Source organism: Vanellus vanellus (genome assembly GCF_965231255.1).
Source record: "Vanellus vanellus genome assembly, chromosome: 2".
NCBI lineage: Eukaryota > Metazoa > Chordata > Aves > Charadriiformes > Charadriidae > Vanellus > Vanellus vanellus.
Window position 1 is genome coordinate 132,552,020 of NC_138906.1, and position 17,400 is coordinate 132,569,419.

The window sequence follows — 17,400 nt, forward strand, 5'->3', positions numbered from 1 at the left end:
CAGCTGCGATATACGCCATTTACTGCTATAGACAGGGGCCTGTGTTGGGCCAGAGAGTACATATCCGTGAAAGTAAAATTTATCCCTTGAAGAGACCCCACTAAGGGAAGTCTTCCCATTAGGGAAAGGAGTAAGGCCAGAGACTGTCTGGAAACAGAGTTTTATTTCAGGCACCTGTATGTGGACCTGGACCTGCTCCACTGAAGTTGCAGAATCAAAGCTTTACTGCAAAAAGAACAGACTACTTTACGCCCAACTGGTAACTAAGTTAGTGTATCAACTTTATGGACCTTTGTAGAGCAGATATTAAATGATTTTTTTTATTTCCCACCAAGCAAATCTTGTAGAAACAATACCATATTTCCCATTGGCTTCTATAATTTTGAAGCGGCCAAGCTTAGAATGGCAACCGAACACACTGAAAGGCATCAGCACTGGGAGTAAAGCGCTCACTTCCAGCTCCTAGAAATAGCTCTCAATGACATTTCTTCAGCAGATGAAGAGTTATATTTTTAACTGCAAGCATGGTCTCTGTGCAGGTTGGTTTGATCAGCGTCTCAGGAAGTAAAAATCCAAAATGGCCGGTGTCACGCAGCTCAAACGCAAACGCGTAGGGGATGCCATTTTTGTAGGCCCAGTCCATAGAGCTACCAGAACTCACATCTGAAAGAGGGAATTTGGAGAAAATTTTAAAATATGTTGAATGCAGGTCATGTTGAAAGCACAAGAGGATTCTTGTGGCATTTTGTCTCCAGGACTTGGTGAATATACTTGCAACTTCAGGTGTTGGCTGGAGAAGGGCATGGGGGCCCAGCACCTGGTGAAAGGTGTTCAGCACAATATGGAATTAGATCCTTAATTTTCACAGGGAAAAAGTTAATAACTGACTTTCTTTTTTTGTGTAAAGCAAAACTTTAATAAAAGAAAATGTTTAGTGTAAAGCCTCAAAATGTTCTTGTCCCCAGGCGAGTGGAGTCTAAAGCTTTGCTTCCACAAAGATCTCCCAGCTGGACTGGAGCTCTGTGTGTTCCTAGGTTTAACTTGGGTTTTTTAGGCAATTCCTTTGCAGGGAGAAGGGAGAAAGTTGATAAAGTAATCTACATTCTCCTTTTCAAAGTGCTTTTAAAATCCTTTTCTCTTCATTTCTGTCTTGTTTTCTCACCGTTTCTTTACAGCATGAGAGCATTTGCATAGGTGGTGTCTAATATTAACAAACCTTCCTGAGGAAGTGTGCTTCTTATACTTTCGTTATCTCCATATGTTGATTACCCAAGACACTTATATTTATATAAAGATCCATCTCTCGTGTGGCCTGCTGTCTTCTGTGCAATTCTGGCATTAATTCACACTGCTCTTCCTTTGACATACCAACTGACTGCACTGTAATGAGCACAAGATGACGACTGTGCTGTGAGATGGAGGGCCCACAATAAAGTGGAGCTTTAGCCAAAACACAGCAACAGCAGAGGAGATGCAGGAGGTTACCTGTGAAAAATCTTGCTATTTACTTAAGCTTCTCACTTTTTCAATGTCTGTTATCATTTCTGAGAGCATTCAGGCCTCATAGTTTCAGTAAAGAAAAAAGTGTCTCATTGAAACCTATTGAACTTCTTTTTCTCTTACCTGTCTATACGGAGATCTTGCCTGACAAATGTCATTACATATTTAAAAGGCATATTTTAAAGATATTTTGTTATAGGGAAAAATGCATTTGAAATTGCTCTGTGAAAAATGGAAGACGTCCAAATAAAGATACCTTTGCTATTATTTATCATCATCTATACACAGTGACATTTGAAATCTAACTTTTAAAGACATCGTCCTAAATTTTAGAATGAGCTGTATGAATAGCTGTCTCTATCACAATTGCACAGAAAGAGAGGCAAAGTAATGGTGAAAAATGAAACCTACTTTGAATTATTTCCTCACAAATATTCTACAACTTAGTAGTGCTTTTACAAGCACTTTATCTCTGATAAAGATAGGCATTTTAAGATCTTGTTTTATCTTTCTTTTTTAAAATATCTGGTTTAAAATGTTATTTGCTGGATTTTGCTTCTCAAATCTGTTGCATTTTAGTCTCTCATTGCATTAATTGAGTTAATCTTACTGTAATCAACTAACTGAATCAGTTACAAAACTTCATCCTCCACCTTCCTCACCATCCACAACTGGAACAAAGTTCACTTTAAACAGTGTTTGCTTTCTTTGTTGTAATAAGGGTAATCTCCTTCTTACTATAGGTAGGTCAAAGTCACAAACTGTGCCAGAAAACTTACACAATGTGCTAGATGCAGGACCATATCTGTATCTTATACCATAGGCTGACTGAAGAGCGTTAACAGCATCATAGGCTGCTAATTCCTGTGGGGGGGGAGAAAAACAAATACATAAATTAGACTTTGAATTAAATACTGTAATGGGATTGGAACCTGAGCTATGTGTCATTGACTTCCTGCATGATGCTGTGTTTCGTGAGCCCATAGCAGCTAATTTAAAATTATTTTAAAGGATAAATGCATTATTTATTTTTATTGAGAGCAATTCCCTAATTCCCTGAAAAACTTGATTCGGTATTTTCATGGCATAAAGAAGCTCACTGCACTGTGAATGATGAGCCATTAAGTATTTGTAATATTTAGTGACACAAAAATTCTTTCCTAATGTTCAGTCTAAATCTACCGTGTTGGAGCTTGAAGCCATTCCCTCTTGTTCTGTCATTAATTACCTGTGAGAAGAGACCAACCTCTCTTACAGTGTCCTTTCAAATAATTGTAAAGAGTGATGAGGTCTCCTCTCAGCCTCCTCCTCCTCCAACTAAACAGTCCCAGCTCCTTCAACTGCTCTTCATATGATTTGTTTGGAGGCCCTTCACCAGCTTCGTTGGCCTCCTCTGCACTCGCTCCAGCACCTCGATATCTCTCTTGTATTGAGGTGCCCCAAACTGGACACAATACTCGAGGTGTGGCCTCACCAGTGCTGAGTACAGGGACACAATCATCTCCCTACTTCTGCTGGCCACACAGAAAAGTTCATTTTATCATCTTTCATGATACCATTTTTCATCTTATGGCCACGCCATAAGAAAAGTTCATTTTCACTTACTGGCCAGCAAGTAGGGCTTTGGCGAGTTTATTTTACACTGAGAACTGCTCCTAGCAAATAGAAGAGCACTTTTTTACTCCATTATAAAAATCCATTCGGCACAACTAAATTTTTGTTTGTTTGTTTCTCTGGTGGAGACTCTGCTGTTTTCAGCTTGCCCCTTCTCTTCCTCTTGCCACCTCCACAAGAGAGTACGTGGAGGCAGGGACTGCTGAAGTCAGTGCTGCCAGGAACTTCTGCAGGGGTGGGATGTGGTTGCCAGCCAGTGCAGACAGGCAACCTCTGACTCACCCTGACACCAAAGAGGTGGGAGGAGGTCTGAGGAAGAGGGAAGTGCTGTCGCTTGGGACTCTCCCTCTTCTTATAGATACCTCAACTTCTGTGAGTCATGACACACAAGACCCGTGATGAGGTTGGAGATGTCAGACCCCGTGAGGGTGGTGAGGTGGCAGTGCGAGGCCACGAGGGTGGCAGTGGGGCCTCATAGGGCTCTGGGGAGTGGGGAGCTCTGGCTGCAGCCCAGGGCTGATGTCTGGTGCCTGTGCTGAAGCCCCAGTTACCAGGCTCAGTTGCTCAACAGATATTTGGCAAGCAGCTGTGCCCAGCACTTACCATGCTGGGGCCGTGGTGTGGAGCTGGGACAGCCTGACAACAGGCCTGATGCCATGGGAGCGGGCTCAGCTAAGGGGGCTGAGGTAGGTGGACAGCAATACCCTGGTAAATGCGCCATGGAAAGGAGAACATAGCCACAAAGAAGACTCCCTGTGCATGAGTTACTCATTGTACAGCAATGAGACAACAGAAGCAAGCCCTGTTGAAATCTTTCTGAAGAAATAATTTGGCAATCCCCATTTAAAAACAGCACAACAGTACTGGGTTCTGTGCAGAGGCAGCAACAGCCTAAAGGCCAGCCCAGGAGTGACCCAAGTCCACGTCCACCACGTAGGCAGACATCTCTGGGCACTGTAAGCTCGATGCTCTTAGCCTTGAGGGGTGCTGCTTGCTCCCACTGTTGGAGTTATGTGCCCAAAGAAGGGGACAGTTCTCAACTGCATCATACCATGCAGGTCAGATCCTGAATAAATCTGGGCAACCAGTCTTTGAACATCCTCAAGGAGAAAGCTTCACATAAAAGTACCAGATTTTTACAGATACATACACAAACTCAGTTGTGCTATACAAGTTCACTGCAAACACTCTGGCAAACGGCTGTAGAGTTACAAAAGGGGTGAAAAGTGGGTGAAATTTAAAACTCTTGAGGTGGATGTATGTTTCTGCTGTTTGTTTTTTTTTTTTTCAATCTAAAAGTGCACTTTCATTTTAAGTATCTTAAAAGAGCAGATTTCAGGAGAGTGTTAATAAGAGAGTTGTGCCTAAATTAGAACAGAATATGCATGTTGTGATCAGTACACAGCTCTCCAGTTTCAAAGCAACTCTGAATAATTGAACACTTTAATCGAAATGGTAACTGACAGCTCACTAGAATGATACGACCCAGACAGAAACATCCTTTCTTCTGCTCAGGATTAATTGTGCTTCCCTGTTAGCACCAAATGTTATTTATCCACTATGCACGTGAAGTCCTACAGTTGTCCACTCTACACAGTGTGTATAGACCAACAAAGCTTGTTCCATCAGCAGCAGGAAATAGAGATCTGCTGCTTTCCAGCTCACTGTATTTCTCCCAGAGAACTGGAGAATCTGAAACCTCAGCCAAAGTCACCATTTTAGACACTTCAAATATTAAAGACCATTCATTTTGGAGCCACCAGGGGATGGAGCCTTTGGCTGTAGACAAGTATTAAAAAACACAAATAAATAAGCAACAGTATTCCATTCATTTTCACTATGATCCCCATAACGAGCTTTCTAAATAACAGGAAATTACTTCAGTTTCTTATTCTGACCTCCCTGTTCTTTTTGACCCACTGCAATGAAAAGAAATATGGAGTCCAAATACTGGCAAAATATTTAGAACTGGTATTTGGCCTCCATTTGTTCAGGGCTGTTGTCTAAAACAGTGTCTGTCTTTGTCCCTTTAGGTCTGTGCCCCGTTCCCTCTGATAAGAAGCCTGATCCAAGGTCTCACAAACCTGGGGAACACCTACTACACATCAAAAAATGGGTTTCTTTGGTCTAAAAGCTGTGGATGGAAAGGTAGAGTGTGTGTGCTGAGGGGCAGTTACTCCCTGTCTTAGAGTGGAAATAGCCCTTGAGCAACAAGAACAACATATACTGAAGATTTACTGGTATGTGTGAAAACTCTCAGAGACTCCTTTTCCTTACAATGAATTTCCTGCTATTGCCTTATGTTGCTCTGGGTATTTTCATCAAGATAACCAACAGTCATCTTCTTGCAGAGCTGATGCTCATTCTTCCTAACACTATGTCTTTAACTTCTGCTGTCTTGTCTGTTCTTAAAAATAAATGTGCTTGCACCTGCTGGTCTTCAAAGGAATGAGATCCTGTAGTTTTAAATTCCCGGTCTATGTTTTTTGGTAAGTAACAGTCACCAATTCACTCGGGGATCTCTTTCCCTTTGCCACACACCAAAAGAGGGCGGAGAAGGTAGAATAAAAAGAAGGCTCACGGACTTATTCACAGTCCATGCAACGTTGGGTGGCCAGTCCCCACAAGTCTCATATTTTTAGCTACTCTGGCTGCTTAGTTAACTTCTAATTTGCTCTGTTTCCCAAGAATGACATCAGACAGGAGAATTTTTAGTAGCTGCTGAAATTAAGAGTCTTAACAGAAATAAACCCACAATGAGAGTTCATTTTGTGGATTGCTGGCTTCTCAGCCTCCTGAGAGGGCAGCTGAGTGAAAATTCAGTGAAGCTCCAGGGACTAACAACATCATTTATTCTGCATAGGATAAATCTAAGGTGCAGTTAAGCCCCTTTTGGAGCAAACTAGCTTAAACTAGTACGTTAAATGTCACTGCAACTTGTAAGGTCAAAATGGGAAATATATGGACAATGTAATTTTACCAGGGACTCAGAGTGAAAGAAAGAGCTGGTTGGTGCAATGTGTGTCTGAGAGCAGGAGCGAACAGAAAGCGAAGCCTGAGCCACATTTCCCTACGAGAATAAGCCAAAGGGAGGGTTTTATGTGCGGGAGGCTGGCTAAGAACAGACCTCAAACTGCGAGCAGAGCGAATAGTTGTCCCGCACTTGAATGAGCATGGAACATGTGAAATGTACATATTTGTAAATCAATAGGTTTGCATCAAAACCCATATCTTATCATTTTATTCTTCTAATAGGCAAAAACTCCAAAGCACCTGATGTTAATTAACTGCTTGTCTTAAAGAGGTAAAACCACTACGTCTGTGCTATCTTTGTGCTTCTAGTGTTTAAGTTATGAGCATGAAGGGACAGAATTTCAGCTAGATGCCCAAGGACTTAACTACACAATTCCCATTACAGTTAATTAAATAAAACGATAATAACTATAATTAAAACCCAGGGATTTATCCTATAAAGTACTTTAAAGGGACTGATGGATGGAAGGCACTATACCATTTTAATCAAATTACCGCTGACTCACTTTGAATGAATATTATATAACCAGAAATGCAATTGCAACCGGAACCAGAATAAATACTGCTCAATATTAAATATGTGCAAAGTATTGAAGAAATAAGTTTCCTCTCAAAACAAAAAGTACCAAAATATATTTTATAGGAAAGCATATTCTCCCAAGTTTTAATGTACTTACCACACAGCTGAAGTTTGGAATAGTTGCGTATTTGTAAGAGTAAGGGTACAGCAGCATCTGTGCATATGCATGGAAGGACAAATAGGCTTTTATTTGTTTCCGATGTTTCCGGAGAAAATGAGCAACAGCCTTTACTTCAGGCTCGGACTCAGGAAAGGGACCACAGTAGGTGTCATCGCATGGGTGAAATGAAGCACCTTCATCTAGAGATTGAAAAAGAAAGTGGATGGTAAGGGATCACGGAGAATTTCTAAGGATCAGCTTCTGGATCAGCCTGTGTGGGCCCGCATGCAAAAGTGTGAAAAGCAATAAACAAATTGCTTTCTTGTGACTGATGGGCATAAGCCAGTGGGACCTCAGTACAGCACTCTGCTCAGTCATGTAGTAGACACACCAAGTTGCCAATTGGCCAACTACATGCAATTCTCCCCAGAAGACATATTTTTAACCCATCAGAAAAGGAGATCCTGACTTCATTGTATTTTCTTTCCTGGCTTTCCATATGAGGGGCACATTTTATGATAGCATTTTATGATATGACCGTATTAGAACTGTTGAAGGGTCTCAGTAGGTCTATTTGAGATCAGAGCGCTACACTTCTTTCACTAGTCACTGCCAAGACAAATCTAGCCTTTAAGAGCATTTTAACGTACCAGCTACTACAGTGACAGTTACAATGGCAGATAGATAACCTCAACAGGCATTATCTTAGAGACTGCTTTAAAACATGAAAATAGTCCCTGACTACTGCCTATTTTCACTCTCGCCAACCTTATAGGAAAAAAATGGCAAGTCGCATGGGATGATTGCTCAGTTAGCTAAAATAGAAATTGTCTCAGTTTGCACAGGGCTTATTTTTCCTTTAAGTTCGGTGCAGGGATTCAGTTGTGAGGATATCTTTCACCATGTCAACCTGCTCAGGTGGCAGTAAGCTGCAGAAGTATAGCCTGCATGTAGTATCCCATGGGGTACTGAAAGATGAAACTCAGGAGAGGAGATGTGGCAATGGCTCCTTTATCATTTAGCAATTCTGGATCTAAGCCACTGTCTCATTTACAGCTTAGGGCCTGGGCATAAAAGAACAATATTTATGCAAATCCACTCTGCTCTTTTATCCACTGTGGTTTTAAAATGCCACATGTTTTACACTGACCCGCATAATAATAATAGTTCGTTTGCGATGTTCCCTGGTGTCATCAGGGACTTAGAAAAGAAGTGTTTTATTAGCTTTCCTTTGTATAGTAACTACTCCCATCTTCAAATAATAAGAAAGAAGTAGTGTGTGAGAAGGCATAATAATATGAACTAAAACAGGGTTATGTAGTCAATTTAATGCCAAAACTAGTGGAAGAATTTCATGCTGCAGCTTCATTTGTAATATGAAAATTGAGGCTACCATTCAATGGCCACAGGTGGGGATTTCAAAAGGTATTAATGCTTAGATTGCAGTGGATATGGAAGGGTTATATAGAGGGCAGATGGTCTCCTCCCTGCAGAACAGATGGCCACCAAGTCATCCAAATCCCAAGAGCAGTCTGCCTCGATGTCTTGTCAGATAATATAGCTAAAGGAGAGATATTTAACAGAGCCTCTGGAGCTTTTGCGCTTTTTTTATGGATAATTCATCTCCTGTAACAGTGTTGTATACTGAATCATGGAAATGGACATCACTGTTAATAAACAGCAGAAACCTACAAGCTAATGGTAAAATGACCCAATGGTAAAATATGACTCAGTGTAGTGACTTTCAGTGAAGAAAAAAATCTCTAAACTGTCCAGCCTACTGTCACGAGCCATTTGCAATCTCAGCTGTAGCTAATGTTTTTCCGTAAGTGAAGTTGGCTGGTAGTAAAAGGAGAGAGTTTCCATGGTGGCCTTGGATAATGTGAGGATATTTGCAATTTTCGTACTGGAAGTTCTTTTAAAGTAACACAAGAAGGAAATAAAACAATGCAGTACGTATTAACTCCTGTGAAATTTCAGAGTTACAGTCATGAGAAGAAAATGGAATTGCATAAAATGTCACCATGCTGCCTTTCTGTACCTGGTAGCACACCGGGGGAGAAGTATCCTCCAGCGTCCATCATGACATCAAATGGACAAAGGAAATGTGTGCAGAGACTGATAAAACCAGTGCTTTGGTACAGAAGGCAGACTGGGAGGATGGATGAGCTGCAGCATGATTCTCAAACTTCCTTGCAGCCAATTCTTCTGCCAACATGGGGAACCGTCCTCAGTGGGCAATGGGGTGCACTGGAAATTGGGATGCACTGGAAATATTAATTCCCACTGCTGTTCTCTTGGGGGCTTCAGATGCAACCCCTTTAGCTGGATTTGCACTATGACATAATTTAGTTCTAAAAGTACCTCATTATTGGCTTTAAAGTTGCTATTTATTTCATGAATGTTAAACAATTGTGCTAGTCATTGTGCATAAATATATATTGCAAGGAGCATTTCTACCCAGAGATCTTGCTGTCAGTATTCACCTGGGTCTGTGTGCAATTTCTGTGCACTATTTTGAGCACAGGGCTCTGCAAAGCGAAATCTACCACAGTCAGTGATATGGCCCTTTTCTCGGCCTCTAGAGAATACAGAAGCAACATCATAAAGCTTACAACAAAGTCCTCCACTAGAAGGGAAGAGGGAAGCAGAAGGGATGCTGCGTTATCTTTACCAACTTGCTCACTGCCGCTAGTGTTCAGCGGCTTTGCTGGGACCAGATTCTGCCACAACACACCTGCCTGGAACCCCCACGGTGAAGTTCAAGCCTTATCTGCAAACTGGAAGTGTGACTGAACTGAATTAAAAGGTTTTTAGAAGCATAGGTAGTGTTAAATGTTAAACACACCATGATTATACAAGCCTCAAAGTGTGATATGATCCAGATTCTTCTCTGCTTCATTTAGTGTCAGATTAATGAGAATACGGGGCTCCGGGTGAGCATCTTCTGAGCACCAGTCAGCCCAGTTCATGAAAGAGCTCTTTATTCTATGTCAAAATAGAGAATCAGATGGAGTTTGGGGTCTGGTGTGGGAAGCAGAGCACGTGCTTAGTGGGATGACAAGCAACCTTGAATGAATTTTTATTTTTTAAACTGGGGGTGAAGACCCGTCTTTGATGTTCAGTGCAGGGGAGAAATGCAACAAGTAGTGGATTATAACACACAATGTACGTGTGTTTTGTTATAGTTTCACTCAGCCTAGAAAAAATGTTTTTTGCTGAAAACTAAGCAAACATTATCAGGACTGAGTAAAGTAGTGTGCTTTAATACAGTGTCTGGGGAGCAAGAAGAGGGAGGAGCAGAGTGATTTGAACCCAAGAAAGGTTCATTAGAACTAGAAAGAAAATGCTCTGTGTGAGTATTGATGTTGCGCTGATAGGTACCTATAACATGGCTCTGAAGACTTTGTAAGAGAACTATTCATTCAAACCACACCAGTGGCTAGCTTCTGAACAGTAAATTTATGTCCCCAAAATACCTGCAGCTGTGACTTACGCACTTAAGTAAAAGATGGTAACAGTGATGCAGGACTTCGGTTCATTTTTACATTATTTTTGCAGCATAAAATTGCCTTAAAGATAGCGATAGCAGCCCTGGGACTGTCTTGCGTAGTGGAGGGATTCTCAGCTAACATAGGCTTTCTGTAACTGCTTCTGTGTCAGTCCTCTCCTTTCTGCGAGTAGAATCAAAAACATTGGAAGCCTATTTTGCAAGTCCATACTGTGTTGAATGTATGCTTCTGTTCACTCTCACCTCATTTGTAATCTCCCCGGGCAGATTATTCACACTCACTTTTATCCTTACAGTTCTCAAAAATCTACTTAAAGAATCCATTTGCTGCAGGCCAGACTGTACCGTGCTTACTCCGACTGCAAGTAATCGGAGTATTGTGGAAACATCTAGAGACTTCCAGTGGAAGAGGGACGGGCTGAAGGGAGGGCCGTTGCGCGAGCGCTATTGCAAACACAATTTCTGTCTTTACAAGTTTGTAATGTAAATAAGGAAGGTGGACGAATGCTGGAGGAGAAAACAGCCGCACAGGGAGGTGAAGGAAGTTGCTCAAGATGGGAGAGCAGGTCAGCAGGAAAAAAAACAGGTATGTACCACCGTATTTCACAACAACGTGCTATTTCTGCTGCACCAGAACTTGTATGGCTGCTTACTGCTGTGTGAGTTGCACTGTCTCGCTGTAAGATTTAATAAAACACCATTTCTTCTTCAGTGGACCCATTCCAAATCTTCTGCTAGTATTTCATTACTGCTGCTTTCTCTATGCAAAATTGAGGTCAATTTTTATGAAAGTATTTACAGAAGTGCTGGGAGTTTAAAATTGGATCCCCATGCATTCAGAAGCACCTTCTTTCTTTATGGAATCACTAATAATCATGGCCTTAAAATACTCTCAGACAATTCTCTGTGAGGCCAACAAAGCAAGTCTGACATTTCCAAAGCTAAAGCCATTTCAGAGAAATGATGAATTAAATTAAACAAAGTTTGAAATGTTTCCTAAAGCGGTAGTCAGGTAAATTCTGAAAGGTGATGGGCCAGGCTCAATCCTGTGCTTCAAATTATTTACATGATTGCAGAAATACAGAATAGCTATATGTGCTTTGTTTTACTTTTGCCCCAATCACCATGAAAACTTTTTACTTGTGATGAAATATGTCTTTCCAAAGTTCAGGACTTTATTTTTTTAGAAGCTAGCAGGAAGATTTGAGGCCTAGCTTGTGGCTTTATGGGAAATCGGCTTCAACTTTAACTATGAGAAAGAGAACACAACGGATGTGATCTAACCCACTTTCTCTGTTGGATAATTAAATACAGGTAATCTGAACTGGTGGACCAAAGTATCTCCAGACTTACCACACCATTTCACTTTCCAGTTGCGATTAGCATCAACACCGTGACACCGAAACCTTGGGTTCTTTGATCTTGTTTTTCTCCAAAATCGATCCTAACATAAGTTATAAAATAGTTAAATAGCAGTATTACTATATTTTGGCAAAAATCTATTTGTACACATAACAAAGCAACCCTGGTAAAGATATTCAGTATTATATTTTAACTGGAGTAATTTACTTCCATTTTGCATGCCACAAAGTGATGGATCAGATTATACAGAAAGTCACCTTTGACTGATGTAGCAATCATTCGATCGTTCCTTTCTGAACTATTTTTTGAGTAAGACTACCAATACTACTTACACTTGTCCAGCTAAAATGATATCCATCCACATTAAAGACAGGCATGATATAGAAATACAGCTGAGTTAGCATCTTCCTCATGGTAGGATCAGTTTGGTATGTCTGAAGAGCCTAAAGCAGAAAAGCCAAAGAAAGTAGTTTCCACAATAAAAATAATTCCCCGATTTCGTATTCTGATGGGCTAAGACAGTCACGTGGCCTTTGGCAGTACAGAGACCTGATCTCATGGCACCACTGACATCCTTAGAGCTGTACTTGAAAGGCTGACATCTTCCTGCAAATGTAATTAAAGGCAGCATGTGAACATGTGAAAAAGGTGCTCAAAAGACCCCATTCTCGCTGCTTCTCAGTTACTTTCAATAGTCAAGAAAATGCAACTCACATTACAGAGCAGCAAACGCATGCAAAATGTTTCTTGACGTAGGAGCTGGAAGTCAGTGGAATAGATTCTTAGTTGAGGAAACAAATTTGGCTCCTGTAAGACAATGGAGTGCTATTGTTTCCACCAGGTGATGATTTGGTAAGGTCAGAGCATGTCTTAAAGCGTTTAAGGCTCACATTACATAAGCTTTTGTTGTTTTCAAAGTGATTTACTATATGCACAGTCATCCATACAGGCAGCTTATTCCTTTATAATGTAGAAAACCCTCTACTTTCGGAGAATCTCAAGCACAAAGGTTAATAGAGGAAGTCTAAGTAGAGAAAGATTTTTTTTCCATTTTACATCTTAGAAAACTCTGCAAACCAGAGGCTCCTCAGCAGTTCTGTTTGCTAGTACCAGAGATGCTCCTTTACCAGTTTCAGGAAGCTTGGACTCCATGTGCTGTAGCAAAAACTGTCCCTTGTCATGGCTGGACATCAAACTAACAGCCTTCAAAGTTTGTCTTGAATCTGTAAGGCGAGGAATCAAGTACTTCACCTGGCAGGCAGAAAGCGTATCACACTGCCGCTGGGTTCAAAGGGGTGCCAGAGGCTGGCTCCTCTCCTGGTGCTGTGATTACAGCAGTATTTCTGGCCCTCCAGATCCAAGAAGTAACATGTTGGAGAGACAAGGGGAAAGGTGTGCTCTGAAATAAACTAAGCTGAAAGCTTTTCAGTTGACAAATGCCAGAAAACAGTGTGAAGTATAGGCATTCAGTACCCCTGGGCTTCTAACCATGCAGGTGTTTGGATTATTGAAGCTGCCACTGGAGCTGATGGATGCTTTTTGTGGAAAACCCTTAAGAAATACCCATACAATTAAACATGCCTGGGGCTGAAATTTACTCATGGAGGAGTCCTAACATTATTTTTTTTTCCTTATTGAGTGCCTAGTGAGTCTTCTAAATGCTTTTTCTAAGCTGTTCATTAACCACCTCTCTGTCGTGAATTGCATTCTCCTCACCCAGCCTCTGCTCCCCTCCCAGCAGTGCTCTGCACATGCGGGTCCTTCAGCCTCACTTGCAGACCCAAAGCAGCGCGGCCATCCCTGTGCAAAGCCACTGAGTCACCCCGTGCTACTCCACACTGAGCTCCTCTGCTGTTTCAGCCAGGCAAGAGGAGGGGAAGGTGAGCAATGGAGGGCAAAAGGGGGCACAGCGCAGAACGAAATGAGACTTAGGCAGCAGCTGGGACGGCATGGCGTGGAGCACCGCGGGGTGGGACGAGATGCTGAAAGAGGGTAGGGTTATCGCAGGGGGAGAAGAAGATGACAGTGGGGCTTTTGAGGAGCACGGTGGAGCTGTGGGCTGCCCGGGAAAAAGTCCCTGGCCAATGCAGAGGTCACAGGTCCCCTGGTCCAGGTGCCAGAAATTCCCTGAAGATTCTTAGCTGGAATAGGAGAGCATTTAAATTCAATGTACTTGTATTGGGAAGCCACATCAGGGCTACAAATCCTTTTGCATAAAAATATTGGTATTCAGGGAACTGCAGCCGTAGTAAAAAGTAATTTAGTCAAAAAAGAAAGGAATGGTTACTCCAAAATAATGACCGTGAAAACAAGGGCTCTGTTTCATTGATGTTCCACATGCAGAAAGCACATACTGAAGTAACTAGGGCTACGCTGTGCATTAAGGTAGCTCTGCACTTAAATCTTCACAGGATTAAGAGCCTATATGACAAGTATGGATATTAAATCTGTAAGACTGTCCTTACAGTGGAAGCAGAACCAAATTGTGCTCCAAAATGTAAGTCAAGGAAAATGAAGATTTTTGTCTTGCTTGTTTCAGGGAGAAGTAATTGGGCTGGGAAGGAAGGAAGTCACCACGCACGACTTCTTTGACTTTTTCATGCTTTTCTCTTTTTAGACAGTATTAACAAATTAAGCTTTGGTTGTTTCTCCGTGGTGGGTATTTACATATCAGTGATAATGAGATTGGCATATTTGCTTGTATCTGTATTTACAAATGCCATTCTTTTGCTGTCAGTTACATCTGTAAATATGCATTTTGTTACACTGTGCTGTTATATACTGTATTTTAAACTGTGATGCTAGAATATTAAACTCTTTAAAACACTTTCAAAATCATCTCCTAAAATAACTACAGATAATTAATTAATTTAAGGGAATACACTCCTTAGAAATTGCATGGATGAGCTTTGCAGATTTTTCAGAACCTTTCCAAATTTGTAAAAAGTGACATAATGAAAATATTTGAATTAAGACGTTTTAATGTTCAATGTGTTTTAAATCCTGTGAAGAATATATTTTTCTTGCTAGGTAAAAGCACCAGCATTTAAAAACCAGAACAAAACACAGACTGCAAAATGCCAAGCACCCTTTCATGTTTTAAAGCTACTCTGTATTATTTTGAAATATAGGTTTTATTACATTAAAATATACATGCCGGCTGTCATTGACAAAATCCTATGAAAGGCTTTAGAAAGCATTATAGTCCCCAGTAATACTCTTCAAAATTTTAAGTCTTAAAGTTGATTTAGAGCTAAATCCGTTAATCATTCAATTCTGTTCTTTGAAGCATATATGGGTTATCTTAATAATTTGGTTACCCTTTTCGAGTAGCATTTAGTTAAAAATGTAATGGACCTGGTGCAACTTGCTTCTTCATGGAAAGCAAGAGTGTAGATGGTGTAACCTGGTGTAAGTGAGATCATATTCAGTCTTTCCGCTGAAAATATTTTGTCCTTCATGCTGTTTTTATCTGGCAATTCTCTTTGATATGTGTAATCAGGCACCGGGGACTCTATAATCTTACCTCCCGTAACAGGGAGGTCTCTGGCACTGTGCCTTACAGTTACTAAGGTGTGTCCTTGCTGGAGCATAGCCCACAACTTGCCTTTTGTGACGTGACTCTCAAATCCCCTGAACAATGATCATGCAAACCACCACCCCCCGGCAGTGTTGAAACATTTTCTCTTCACTGTGGCACAAGCAAGAGTGAATCAACTGCATTGTAGTTTGCGCAGAGCTCTCAGAGTACAAAGTAACGTGACTTCATACGGCTTGATTCTGCTTCCCCATCATGCAATCAATAGCGGCTTTGCTGCTGAATGCGCAGAGAGCCAGCCTGGCCCAATAAATGCTGAATAGTGTTATTAGTGAATGAACAGATGATACAGGAACCCTGCCAACACGGTGCAATCTGCCTGGGGGACGGGGGAAAGGACCAATGATTAATAGGAGGGGGCTCGATCATCTGGATCAGCAGAGCGGGGGTTGTTGATAGAGCTATGCCAGCTTAGGCTGGCTGAGGATCTGGTCCATAGGAAATTTAATTTGGGGGACGAAGTGAAAAAAAGAGCTATACTGTAAACTGACAAGGCAATAAAAGGCAAGAGTTTGAAATGGATTTAGGAAACAGTGTGGCTTTTTATAAAGGGGATTGACTGAGAAGGACAAAGCAAGGAGACAGGGTTGAGAGGAACTCTGAAATTGCAGTTGAGCTGAGTAACGATTTGCTGTCCCACAATTAATTATTATTAAATTTAAGGTTACCATCAGCTTTTGCTGTTTCTCTTTTGAATTAAGCAATCACACTGAATTAAACAGTTACTATTTTAGCACAGGGAATTGACTCTGTTGCTATTCTACCACAAATCGCATAAAACTGCTTCCAACAAAATTAAGAAATCATTAAAACATCCTTTCTGATGGTAACATACAATGTTTTACTCTTGTTTGTATAGCTTACATTTTAGCAGGGTGACACCATGATCTGCCATTCAAGCCTTCATTGCCACTTCATTGCTTTGGCAAGTTAGTTGTTACCTCTCTCCCTGTACTTAGAAGCAGTACCCCTTTTTATGTCGATTTTCTCTTTTACTGCTAGTGTCCTGCTTTGGCACTCAAATCACGAACAGAGTGGTAAGCCCATTACTCAGGGTAAGATATTACTGAGAATCTAAACCCAAATGTCTTAAAATCAAAGGTCAAATTTTCAAGGCTGAAGCTTGGAAGGTGTCTGATTTTTATTTTTTTTTTCCCCACCAAGTAAAAATCTTCCTTGCTCTTTGGGACCATTTCCCACAGGAGGAGCCCAGAAACAACTGAGAAAGATGACAGTGTGCTGCAACTAAGTCTGCAACACTAAGCAGCCAGCCCAGAAAAAGTTTGAAAAGAAGGACCTGCAGGATCCCAAAAGCTTGCTTATGCTCCTACTTAAGGATGCAAATGGAGAAGATGCTGAAGCAGAGAAGAGGCAGAGGTATGATGGCATGACTGACATGTTAGAGAAGTGAACAGCCATTCCAGGAAGCTTGTGCAAAACTGGGACCACCCAAGCAAATGCAGGACCTTGTGGGGAAGAAGTTGCACAGAGTTACACAGATCTTAGTGGAAATAGGAGACACAACTTCTTGGTTCCACTCTGCAAGACAGTACATAAAACAACTCAGAGGTCCCAAATAAGTCAAGGACTGCATAGCAGGGAAAAGAAAGGCCTGAGTTATTCTGAAGCACTGTGAATACTCTGAAAGGGGCAACAAATATTTCTCTACTAGTAATTGTATGAAACTAAAGTCCACCGAGTTGGTAGAGACCCCCCAAAAATGTCTACACAGAAAAATGCAATTCTTGAATTTTACATCCTAGTTATGCTGGTCCGGGGTAGTACCTATTGAGGGCAACCCAACAGAACTCACTTGAATACATAGTTTAACTAAACTGTTGAGACATGGTTAATTAAGGTGCAAATTATTGCTTGTAATTCCATTTCTGCAACAACTACGTTGTCCAACACACAGAATTTTCTTTCACAGTCCTTTCTCAGGCTCAATAGTGTTTCTGCATATCAGTAGTTTTACTGAGGCCCTAATTACTCAGCATCATCATACATGAGTGGACTGCTAAAATATAAAGCAAAATTTCTTCCCTAGGACAAGTAATACGTTGGAACAACAATGTGAGTTCTCTTCATGCCCTGAAGAAGAA

At 41.2% G+C, this 17,400-nt stretch overlaps 1 protein-coding gene across 1 annotated transcript in view; it reads right to left on the reverse strand.

Moving 5' to 3' along the window:
* Positions 1-475: 475 nt before the first annotated feature.
* Positions 476-17,400, reverse strand: part of CPA6 (carboxypeptidase A6) — a gene marked incomplete at both ends in the record, with an annotated part of 86,357 nt that continues 69,432 nt past the window's right edge. The window contains 5 exons of the mRNA XM_082479471.1: positions 476-663; positions 2,280-2,364; positions 6,825-7,027; positions 11,692-11,782; positions 12,033-12,143. Coding sequence (XP_082335597.1) covers positions 476-663; positions 2,280-2,364; positions 6,825-7,027; positions 11,692-11,782; positions 12,033-12,143 — 678 coding nt within the window. The remainder of the gene's footprint in view (positions 664-2,279; positions 2,365-6,824; positions 7,028-11,691; positions 11,783-12,032; positions 12,144-17,400) is intronic.